The following is a 12,759-nucleotide window of genomic DNA, read 5'->3' as shown; positions in this document are numbered from 1 at the left end:
TTTTCAAATTGAAAACTCAAATTTGGGGATGATGAAACATACGGAAAGCACCAGGTTGGGAAAGGCTGATATAGACTATTGGGCTGTAAGAACTCAACCCTCATTTCCCATTTTCAATTTCCTTCACTCTCCATCGCTTTGTTTGTCAGTTCTGCTTTAAATAACAGATTGTGGGCAGAAATTGTGTAGTTAGTTGTTCAATTTACAGCTATCAAGTCGTATACACACATGTACCTAGGAGCAAGTTCCATTGAATTCAAGGCATCATATTTCTCAGTAGACTTGTAGGATTGCACTATAAATAATATAGACAATAAGTAGGATTATTATTTATGAAGTGTATTGTAACTTCTAGGAGAAAATAAATTGGCACAAACTTAAAATGTTTTTAGATTTCTCATTTATTTTCAAGGGGGAAAATCACATTTCAAGTACAACTTACTTAATTTTGTTCTTATGTATAGAATTTAATAAACTCTGTTCTGAAATGGGGACCCTATTTGTTGTATAATATGTATGATAATTGCATATTCAGGATTTTGTGAAATGGATGATTAGGAGGAAATCATGATGGAAAAACATTTATAAAAATCATTATTTACAAAAAAAATAGACATTTGTATTCTAATCTATAAGGAAAGAAACACTGAAAATATGTGGTTTTATGATTATCTTCAACAAGTCAATACGACACATTCATATTACCAGTGGTCAGATATAAAGCTTTGCTGCCGTGTTTCTGATGCAACAAACCTTTTATATAGTTTACAGTTTTTCTCTGAGACCATCAGGTTAGCAGCAAAGCTTCCATCACAGACTAAGCAGTAAACAGGGCCAACTAGACTAAAAGGATAGTATATTTCATTGCACACATAGGCTGAAAAGTCCAGACTTTTGAACGAAAATGTTTAAAAATATACATGTGTATTTTAAGTCCACAAATATCTATAAACAGTTTATACACAAGGGTTTTTTTTATAAAATGATATGGTTTGATATCTGATAAAACACCAGGGAATCTAATTCAGGTCTCAAGATTCCTTTAGGGTTGAAGCTAAGAACTAAGACCCAAGGCCTGAAAATGCTTATACACATGCTTAATTGCATGCAAATAAATAGTGCCTTTGAAAACATGTGTACAATAGGTTTGGCAGATTTGGAGTTTAGCATTTTAGTTTGTCTGAGCCAGTAAACAAAAACTGTGCGCACCTACAATTTACTCATTTTGAAAATTCATCTCCCCTTCTAAGACACCGGTACAACTGGCATTCTTAGGTGTCAAGCTGAGAAATGATGTGGTAGTTTTGTAAGCCCAATGCATCGGAAGTAACAGTTAAAACATCTGTATCCCATATTCATACTAATTTGAAATACAGTTTTTGAACATTTAACATTCTCAATGTCACTAAAAGACAGATTCAGTCTAGACTTTCACATACTACTTGGCCTGTAGTGAAATTCCTGCTCATGTGATAAGTCTTTGAATATCATCAACACGCTAATACTTGAAATCAAAAGTAAGAGTTCAGTAGCAGCAACAGTGATCATTTCTAAAGGTTAAATGAAGACAATTGTTTTGTGATACTGTAATTTTCCAACCACATCTAATGGGACAAAATACTGACTAGCATAAGATGTCCATTATCACCAGAAATTATTCTTACATAAATGTTCAAGAAAACAATGCCAGTTTGGGGTAGACCAAGACTGGGATTTTCCCATGGGAAAAATTATTCATTATGATATTACATTTGAAGTAATTTGGTTATCATGATAAGCTTCCAAATTAAGAATTTAACAAGAAAGGCTTGTCAAACAATGTATATTTGTTTAAAACCCCCAATACATCTACATTTCAGTGATATTGAATCAACTTGACACCTAAGTAGATGGCATTTGAATGAGATAGCAGTATTTTGTTTAGTTAAAAAACAACAATGCACAACTTTAACTTTTCCAGAGTGTTCTATATTTGCAGAAGTATCATGTAACTTCTACAAAAGTATACTGAGAGAAGTCTTGATTTTTCTGTTAAGCTGCAGTAAAGTTAGAAAATTGAGGAACAGGAACTAGAAGACAGAGAAGCTATCACCACAGTTACTCTAAGGCTGCAATCCTAACTCCACTTGCTTGGGAATAGGCTCCATTGAATTCAGTGGGGCTTACTTCTGAGTAATATTTAGGATTGCAGCCTAAATCTTTAAGTAAAATAATTATTTCAATTTTCTTGTCAGGCTGTTTAAAAAGATAGATCCTTTTCATCATGATCTAGCCACTTCAAAATTATTCCTATAAAATATATAGTAGAGATTGTTCATGTGATTCTCATGCTAGAAGCACCTCAGAAAGCACGGTCAATATATTTGCACTAGGGTCATTCAAGAGTGGCTTGCTTTGTTTGCAAGTTTTTTGAAGAGTAGTAATAGGGTTGGATTGATTAGTATCCAACCTTATATGCAAGAGTGAGGTTTTCTTGAGTTTTTCTTTCTTTCTTTGTTTGTTTCCAGCAGAAGGCTTTTTGTGCCATTTTGGAGTCCACTTAGGAAGGACTTCCTACGCTTCAAGAACATACTGGTGCCACATAAGAGCTGCTTCTAAAAAAGGAAACTTAGAAGCCCAACATATAGTGCTTTAGCCTGGGGTCATTGGGTTTAGGGGTGCCAAGCTCAGGGCCTGAGAATGCTTCTGTATCTTTAAGAGAAAATTCAGCCAAGTGCAGGTTTTCTTGCAACCCTGTAATGGGAAAAACCACAAGGTGAAATTCTCCCTCCCCCCTGCACAACTTTTAAAGATACAGAAGACTTCTTGGAGGCTGGGCCTGGCAACCAAGAGGTCTTCTGTATCTTTAAAAGTTGTGCAGGGGGAAGGGAGAATTTCATCTTGTGGTTTTTCCCATTACAGGGTTGCAAGAAAACCTGCAATTGGCTGAATTTTCTCTTCTCTTAGATACAGAAGCATTCTCAGGCCCTGAGCCTGGCAACCCTAATTAGGTTGTATCTGTTAGGTTGTATTCAGTGCTGCACAAATGGAGGTCTGCTTGTGCAACAGGGCTTCCCCTTCCCATCCCTACCTGCCCCCAAAATCTGTTCCAGAAAGTTCCCCAATCCTGTGGAACAGATTTTGAAGATGCACAGGGGGTTGTAGAGGAGAGGATAACGTTCTGTTGCACATACGGAAGTCTGTTGCACAACCAGAGTGACGGTATTGGATACAACCCATTGTCATCAGCATTTGGTTTTCATTTGTTCATATTAATATCTAAGCACAATTTTTCTCACCCACTTTAACAGCAGGTATGATTTTTCTTTATCACATAAAAGTAAACAATAAATTATGAGGGAGGAGTATCAGAAGGTGTAACTTGGATACCCAGCTGTTGGATATATTGGTGTACCTGAGTAACTATCCCAATGTTTATTCTATAGTGACCCACTAAATGTTTTTTAGGCTGTAATCCTATACCTACTTACCAACCCTCATTGAACTTAATGGGACTTATTTCTGAGTAGACCAGTGCAGGACCAGTAATTTTAAATACAAAAGATGAGAAAATACAACAAAGGTTGTATTTTGGTTATCATTTTACATTTTAAACAAGATTTTCTGAGATACCATTTCTGTCACTAGTAGCTGACAACAGGAAAACTTAAATGGAACTAAGTGGATTTTGCCTATGAAATTAATGAGAATTTTGCCTCTTACATAGTTTAGTGTATGCAGCTTTAGATCAATTATTGGGAAGGCAGCCTAAATAAATAAATATCTGAACAGATAAGACTTCAGCCTCCAATCACTTTGCAGTATCATTCTCCTTTAAAATGTGAGTAACTTAGCTGATGGTGATTGCTTTGGCTTATCTGTAACACGTAAGTATTCAGGTCAGCTAAATTTAACAATTCAAAATACAAGAACAAATCAGCGGTACCTAATTTCTTAAAGATGTACCTAAATATTATGATTGGCAAAAATACAAAAATAAGAACTAGTTCACAGAAGTCTCTGACAAGACCAAGAGAAAGTCTCAAGCTTACATGTGCCCTTCCCCCACCCCACCCCGCAACATCGGCTATACAGTATTTCAACTGTTGCAGAGCGTACATCTGATTCTACATATACTTCATGCATGATGAGCTGTCCTTCACAAAAAGGAGTGGTAGGATACTATTGTTACGTCATATACATATATGGATCTATAAATGTACACTCAATGCAACAACATTCTACATATTTTGGGAGGAAGCACACACAGAATCAAGACTCGCTCTCACGCTCCATCATATGCACATTCCACAAACCAGGACGAAAATAACCAAGTCAAAAACAATGCTTACTACATTTTTTTCTTTGAAACCTAGACTGCAAAACAACAACTAAAACACACGTCCCTTTCTTTCAGATGGCGTTTTTTATGTCAAATGTTTTCATACCATGGGCAAATTGTGTGTCAAGGAGCAATTTTTAAAAGGTGTGACATGTAGGACAACAATGTTGTAGTACTATGAGCACTAGAGACTGTTTATGGTGAACATAATGGCTGTGAACAATCAAAACAGCTAACCTGAAATGACAAGAGTGCTTAGCAGTTTAGTAGCAGCGTAAAATATGGTGGACAGATATTACCGTGTGGCATATATAAGTGAACAGAAATTTTGTCCAGTTGCTTAAAAGAAAGAGGATCATCTTCAAATATAGCACTAAGCCCCCCAAAAATAATAAATTAAGTTGCAGTGCTATACTGACCGGCAACTAAGCCTCATTGAACTCAATGTGTCTTACTTCTAAGTAGATGTGTATATGATTGCTCTGTTAATAGTGAATATTCATACATTATGTCATGAATGCAAAACCTTGTTTGAATTCTGTAATTTTCTTTTAAGAATATAAATACAATTTTTGTTAATTAAAAAGAAAGAAAAAGCAAGGTGGCCCCACTAAAATTTGGGTGGCTTACTAAATATTGTATATTGTACTGAGTAAAAAACTAGTGTTTCACTAATCTTGACATTAGGTTAATGTTTTACAAACATGGATTTAAGAAGAAATGTAATCTCAATTTTGTATATAAATAATGTTAAGACTCTTACTTTCTAATCTAGGCCACTCCCACAGATTTAAGTGGAGCTTGCTCGTGAGTATGCAAAAGATTGCAGCATTACTTCACCTTTAAGAACCATGGTTTCCCTTCTAGAGATCTTGCATGCAATACAGAAAGCTGTGTCCAGTTTAATAGCTTGCTTGAAAGGCATGCTCTGAGTTGATTTTGTTTGTTTTATGAAATGGCAGGCCTTCCTGATGATGCCTTGCATGAGGATTAATCTATCAGCAGTTATTACTTAAATATTAATTCTGTTGATTCTCCCCATGATGTCTTGTATTTATCACTGCTGACTCAGATATTCTCCAATTCTTTCTTCAACTATGAAAAGTTAAGATGAAGCCATATATATTTAGTTCTATTCTGAACTGGGTAACCCTCTACAAAGACCCCCTCCCCAATTCCTTGTGTATCTTAACAATACTTGAGCCTTGAAGGTGATCCTGTTGCAATCACTAAATTAAGCTGCTTCAGAGGCACCTTGCTCTGGTATAATCTAGTGCTTTCTTTGCACAAGGCTATGGTTTTGGTAGGTGGGTAGAAAAATAATGTGTGTAACATAGCTCCTCTTGCACAGGCTTTATTTTTAATAATTGAAATAGTACATCTAGAATGTGGATAAATTCTCAATAAAAAGCTCTTGATAAAGCCTGTGGTTATTGCATGTGCTATTTTTGGTGAAACAGGAATGTAAGTCAAGCTTGCCCAAGAGCATTTTTTACTACAAGAAGTTGGTTTAAATTTTTTTTTAATGATAGGACATGTATTCATCTCCCCTGTAACATCAGTAATTAATCAGGATTTTGAATAGTTACAGAGAGGCATGTTGATGGACCTTTAGGGTTGTCAGCAGCTGATATTGGATACCCTATGGCACAAAATCCTGGAAACTAGAACTGCATTAAGAGTTAGGACATGTTAGCCATTAGTTGGACCCTGTTGCTGGAAGATGTCCCTACTACTACATTAGGTGCTATATAAGGCCTGTAATTTGCAAACTGAAGAAAAAGTGGTTGTTTTTTTTAAAAAGCAGCCTTTTCTTCTATTTAGGAACTACTTGCTTTTGAACATTTTGAGAATGTATATCTTTTCCTATACATTTGAGCTAAGTTATATCTTTATGTTGGATACATATCAAATTCATTTGCTTTGAACATTTTCCTCTTCATCTACTTGTCTACTCAAGAGTTTAAAGTGTTTCAAATTCCTTTATTTGCTTTTAGTATTTTTTTATGATGGATTTCTTTCCAACATTGAAAGTGAATTTGCACATTAATGTTTTTAAAATGCACATCATGTGAAATTTGCATGAAAAAGCTTTTAATTCAAATCAGAATTTGTGGGTTTTTGTTGGCAGAAATTACAAAATTATCTTTGTGTGCAAATTTTGTCTTAGGACCTTGTACACATTTCTTAAAAGGCCCATAAATGTGTGACTGCCTCGTATACTGTAGAAGAAAATAAAATTAGTGTAGCAATGTTCTCCATCCTTTAGAGCAAGGCAGAAACTTGCTTTCCCTCACAGCTTTTGTAAATATCATGATGATGTCACCAGAAGGCCACTTTTACCTTCACACAGTAAGATCAGATACACATCTAACATGACAACTTTTAGGAACACAAAGGAAAAGACAAAGTTGTTTTCCATCTCAAGCCACACAGAGGTCTAATAGTTCACAAAATCAACACCGGTGATACAGAGAAACCAGCGAAGCCAAAGAAAATAGTTATATTTCTATGTTGTACATTAATTTTCCTCAAAATTAGCTGCTCAGATTTCTAATCCAAGATTCATATCAAAAGAAATTCTCTAATATTTTCTCCCTTCTGATGAAATACGGATTTTCAGCTTCTACCACTGTTGGATACATGCTTCCCATGCTTGTTTCCAAAGGGTTATATTTATGACCAGATTTCCAGGAAAACCTCTCATTTTGTCTGCTTGTTTTAATGCAGACATAGCTGTTTCTCAAGTACAGCCATTTTCACATGCAAATGAGACAGTTGGATGCCAACCTATTTAGACCTTAATGTATAAAAATACTAGTTGTGTGCACACAAAAAGCAGCATGGATACTACCCACTAGTCTCATGACTGCACAACTCCACTCAGCCCTCTCAGGACCCTCATTAGCTCCTACTGTGGAGACTGCTAGCTCAGCTGCCAAATGAACAAATGCCAAAGAACTCAAACGTTGTCTATAAATACCTAGCAAGCATTTTAGCAATGTGAAGGAATTTGACTATTTTGTTTAAAAAAAGGCTGTACCCTCCTTTGCTATAGGTATAAGAAATACCTCATAACTGAGTAGGAACGTTAAACCTAAACATCTGTTTGAAGAAAACAGTATATCCTGGCAGTTAAATACTTGTAGTACAGCAGAGAATCCAGTACTATTAATGATTGTGCTGCCAAATCTGCCATGCAAACCTAGGGCAGACAAGGTTTCTCACTACCAGGCCACAAATACAAACCTTTACAGATGAAAAGAAAAACAAACAAACCACACATAGTATGTTACTTTCAAGCTCTTCTTCCCCTCACTTAGCATCTGACTGGGAACAATGAGTGTTCTTAGCAAGCAATTTGCATGCCAACGGTACTGTAAAAATAAACAAGCATGTCTACAAAATCAGAGACTGTTGCTGAAATAAAACAGAGATGTATTCATCAAAGTGATCACATAAATTGTCCACTTATTTTGACCACAACCCACCAGAATCTTCTGTGCAAGACTTAATGAAAGTAACTGGAACTGCTTTGCTGCATGGCTGTGCTTTCATTCGTTTCAATAGGGCTTGCATAGTGTGGAGGTTCTAGTGGATTGCACTTTTTATCTCCACATCTGATCAGGTCAGACTAAGGGGAAGGAACTGAAAGCTTTCCCAGTACATGCTTCATTTTAGCTGGAATGTCTCTAATATTTTATCCAGAAGCTTTAAAAATTGTTCTGATAGGTTGATATTTTTGTGATGAAAATACGAAAAAAGTGAAAAAAGTACATTTGTATCATTTTGGGAAATAAGTTATAACCATCTCAACATTTACTGAAAGTGTTCTCGAGTTAAATCAATTAAATATTTAAAATAGATCTGTTCATTCATATGACATTCATAAATAGTTATGAGACATACTAAGGAATAAAGAAAAATGAAGTGAATTTGCAGGTATCTAGTTAAACTTTCTTTTTGAGGCACCCCCTTTCTCACAGCAATTAGCATAGTATTCAAATTGTATATATTGACAAAATGTTATCTACCTCTGAAACCATTGTGCCATTCAACATTACTACTATTGAATTTATATACCACAGTTTAAATTACATCCATTTCATGAATGGTAAAATGCGAAAACTCAAGTTTCTAACTGCCAAAATACAGCCTTACTGGAATGAGTACAATTTACAAATACAGTAATTACAATTTAAAACATTAACAATATTACATCTAGAAGTAAATACTTTAGGACTTGTCAACATGGTATTTTCTGAAGGAAAATGTTGAAAGTTGCTGACACTTCCAACAGAAATGTCCCAAGTACATCATTTAGTTTTTCCTCAAACAGCGTATAAAACCCGTCCACCCACAGCAGTCCTCAGCTATATGGATTTTCCACATACTTGCATAAACTTGTTAGTTATCTGCCAGGTATTTTCCTGCAAGGAAAATGATAAAAGGTGTGTTAAAGTAAAAGTTTATAAAATTTGTAAAGGTCGTATTTTTAAAAACATGGCAATTTACAGTTATGGCCTTGTCTGCATGAAGAAGCCATGGTTAATGGCTTATCAGAGTTGAGCAGCATGCTATTGCCTGTTTCCAGCCACTCCCACTTCGCTCCTCTCCTGGCAAGAGCAGGAACAATAAGCAGTGAAGCCTTGGCTTGTTGTTGTGCCTGAACCCATTGGTTTGTTTCTCTCTAACAAATGAAGCAAGCCAAGGAGAAACAAGCCACAATTTGATCTGATGATGAGCAATAAATCTTCATGACTTATTGCTCCCACTCATGCCACAGGAAAAGTGATCAGGCAGTGTGCACCAGCAGCTTGCTCAGTCTCAATAAGCCATTAACCATGGCTTATTGTTACATGTGAACTGGTTCTAGTTTCAGTTAAATTACTTAAGTCAAGGTGAGGCCGATGTGTTTGATGACATTATTATAAAAGGTGGATTTACACATACGTTCCTTTAGTGCAGATGTAACAAATCTAGATTCTAGAGTTCATCCTATACTATAAATTGTTCAAATCTTTCACCTTACTATAGTCTTCGCATTACTGTTTATAGAAAGGTTCTGCTAATAACAACTTCAGAAATATACTGAATGACTACTAAGTCGTGCTTGCATGTGCTTGTCCTTTTCAGACAGATGGTGAATTACTTATTTAGGCCAAGTGTCTCAAACTGGTTAAGAACTCCCAGTGACGGGCACAGGAAGGAGAAAGGGAAGGGATCAAACAACTTTTCATGTCTTATTGATACTAGACTTATAGGCAGACAAGACACAGGAAATCCAAACATGAATGTTGCATCCCCATATGGCAGTTATGGCTGGAGTGGTGGGGAGAAGCTGCTCTTCCAACACCAGTGTTGCTCTAGCTTACTTTGGCAAGTCTGGTGCTTCCGTGCAGTCCCAGCTTCACCACCGCTCTGCCCTGCCCCAGGCCTATCTTACATAAGCTGCAGTGATGCTGGTATTAGGAAGGCAGTTCCATGGCTCTGCCTCATCACACTGACTGATACTGCTAGAGGGATCACTGAAAGGAATCAGGTTGTAACCTCTGATTGCTGCAGGTTCAGTTGCCAAGATATGGCCTACACCATGGTCCTTGAGGCAGGAAATCTGAATAGAATTCTCCGTGATGGAAAAAAAATAGTAATAAACTTTAAATCTATCACTTGTGGCTGACTGCCTCCATCTGCTTGGCAGTTACACCAGGCTGGAGTTGAAGTGGCATGAGGAGAAGTAGTGGATAACAGACAGGAGGGAGAAGTGGTGTGAGTGTGCACATGCATGCATCCATGTGTGCTTGCAGCTCAATAGAGTTTGAGCAACACGTCAGACAATAGCTTGGTTTTACTGGATGAAAAATAAAAGTTGCAGCCAGTATCACATCCCAAATCCTTTATTACAAGGTGGACCATGCACCTTTTAACAGATGGCATGACTGAATGCAGTCATCTATTTATTGCTATTTATTTATTTATTATTAAATTTATATCCCACCCTTCCTCCTAGAAGGAGCTCAGGGTGGCATGTAGAACAAATGACCATGGAAAGCGTACTCTTCTGACCTAAATATTCAGCTCCTCATTTTGCTCATACGTATGCCCACCCACCCACTTAGAAGAAGAGAATTTAGGACACCCTTATATAAATGTTTTACATAAAATATTACCTGCTGCAAACCTCTTCTTAATTAGTGAAAAACGATACCCAGCTCCAACAAGTTCAATATCACAGCCGGACAGAGTGCTCCCTTCGCTGGTGAATTGCACAACCAGAGGAGAAGGTTTGCTTGGTCCCTCAGATAACTGGAATCGTGCCAGCAAAGAGCCCACACCTTCAGGTAGAAAATGCAGCAAGTATGTTACAAAAATGTAACCATGAGAAATTTTATGTGCATGTGGGAGGCTCATTGGTAGAGGGATAAACTGCATAATTGGTAGGCCAGGATTATAGCACTTCCCCTTCCTCCTCCCGAGCAATTGGGGTTTTTAAGCAGCAATTCTATGCACACTTTCTTGGGAAGAAGTAAGCACCATTGAACATATTGGGACTTACTTCTGAGGAAACATGCATAGGATTGCACTGCACATATCACTCTCATCAGCTTATTTCTATGCTGGTTTTCCATACCAACGTTGTGCTCAAAATTGTTCAGACCAATAATGAAACCACAGTACATAGAAATAACATTTCAGAATAAATTCATACGTGTAATAGCTATGTAGTAATGACATTTCAATAATTAATTTACTCCGGTAACATGACAAAATTATCAATATATAATACACTTACAAATAATTCTAGTAGCAGGCATTTAAAAGAATGCTATTGAAGCAAAAATAACGTAGCCAAGTAACTGAGGCATCAAAGCACAACAGAAGAAAAATTACAATACAATAAAAGAGTGAGCAACCCAGAAACTGCTGACTTTATCATATCTTCAGTTCACTTAATAATTATGTCTGGCTGCACTATTCAATGAATCTTCTCACCCCACCAGATACCACCCCCAAAGTGGGAGGAGGCTGGATAAAGGAATACTGAGGACAGAATAAATGGGGAACTAGTTAGAACCAGAAGACAGAGAAAAGGTAAGGCTATAGTGGTTCAAGGAAAGCAGAAGAGGTTGAATTTTCAGAGGGAATTCAAGCTTGCCTCATTACCTCCATTTTCCGATTTTTGTGAAATATCAGGAATCCTCCACAATATCTTTTGTTGTTCAGCGTTCCTAAAAACAAAAGAAAGCTTGTTCAGATGAGCTTTTAGCCGAAACATTTAGCACTGCAGGAAACGGGATCTGAAATCAGCATGAATCAGTGTCAGATTTCAGTACAGAACAGTCATGTGCCACTTAGGTCAGGAACTTTTCCTGTGCCTCTCAGTTTAATGTTACATTACTGAACTGGGAATGCAGCAAGTTTCCATAAGTATTCGCCTTTAGGAAAGCTAGCATTCCCACTACATTAGGGATAGCCAATATTGTGCCTATCATATGTTGTGGGACTACAACTCCTATCAGCCCCAGCCAGTATGGTCAAAGGTCAGGGGTGATGGGAGTTGTAGTCCAACATCTTCTGGAGAGCACTAGGTTGGTTACACCTTGCACTACATATCTATGGAAAAAATCTTAGTAATAACTACTACTACTACTACTACTACTACTACTACTACTACTACTATTTATATCCTACCCTTCCTTCCACTAGGAGCCCAGAGTGGCAAACAAAAACACTAGAAATACTCTAAAACTGTCGGAATTCTACTGAGTTGCGTAGCAGAGCGGAGAGTTTTGAGAGAGCTTGTGTGTGTGTGTTTGAATCTTTGCCAAGATTCTACCTTCCCTGCAAATTAGTCAGACAGAGACTTTAAGCTTTAAAATAAGAAAGAACTACTTTATTCTGGAAATACATGCTTGATAGGAAAGAGTTCTATATCTAGCTAACTAGCTTTGTAGGAGCAGTCTGCACTGGTCCCAGTGCAGCTCTCATGCTGGTTGACAGGGAGAGACAAAGGAAAGATGTCTGCTCCCCTCTCTCGAGAGAAGAAGACGTGGGAAGGCGGGAAGGAACTGGGATCAACATCCTTTGCATATCAGTCTAGCAGGAAGGGGAGAGACGGCAAGGATCAAAGGACAGGTATAGCCTAGCAACCAAGAGGTCTCCTCCCTAGCTACCCTTTTTAACCCCATGCAGCCTCAACCCACCAAGTTGGAGTTGAACCTCATACATTCCAACAAAAACATCATAAAAACAGACATTAAAAGAAAACATCTTTAAAACATCTTTTTAAAAAAACTTGGAAAAAATCATAAAAAGCAATTCTAACACAGATGCAGACTGGGATAAGGTCTCCACTTAAAAGGCTCGTTGAAAGAGGACGGTCTTCAATAAGTGCCAAAAAGATAACAGATGGCACCTGTCCAATATTAAGGGGAGGG

The 12,759-nt window shown here is 37.2% G+C and overlaps 1 protein-coding gene across 8 annotated transcripts in view; it reads right to left on the bottom strand.

Moving 5' to 3' along the window:
* Positions 1 to 6,775: 6,775 nt before the first annotated feature.
* Positions 6,776 to 12,759, bottom strand: part of SGIP1 (SH3GL interacting endocytic adaptor 1) — a 245,368-nt gene continuing 239,384 nt past the window's right edge. For all 8 annotated transcript variants that reach the window (XM_061633360.1, XM_061633359.1, XM_061633364.1 and 5 more), the window contains 3 exons: positions 11,486 to 11,550; positions 10,492 to 10,656; positions 6,776 to 8,751 (listed from right to left, as the gene is read on the bottom strand). In XM_061633360.1, coding sequence (XP_061489344.1) covers positions 8,729 to 8,751; positions 10,492 to 10,656; positions 11,486 to 11,550 — 253 coding nt within the window. In that variant the 3' untranslated portion in view covers positions 6,776 to 8,728. The remainder of the gene's footprint in view (positions 8,752 to 10,491; positions 10,657 to 11,485; positions 11,551 to 12,759) is intronic.

The sequence above is a fragment of the Rhineura floridana genome, chromosome 6 (assembly GCF_030035675.1).
Source record: "Rhineura floridana isolate rRhiFlo1 chromosome 6, rRhiFlo1.hap2, whole genome shotgun sequence".
Classification (NCBI taxonomy): Eukaryota; Metazoa; Chordata; class Lepidosauria; order Squamata; family Rhineuridae; genus Rhineura; species Rhineura floridana.
This window is presented reverse-complemented; position numbering and strand designations above follow the sequence as displayed.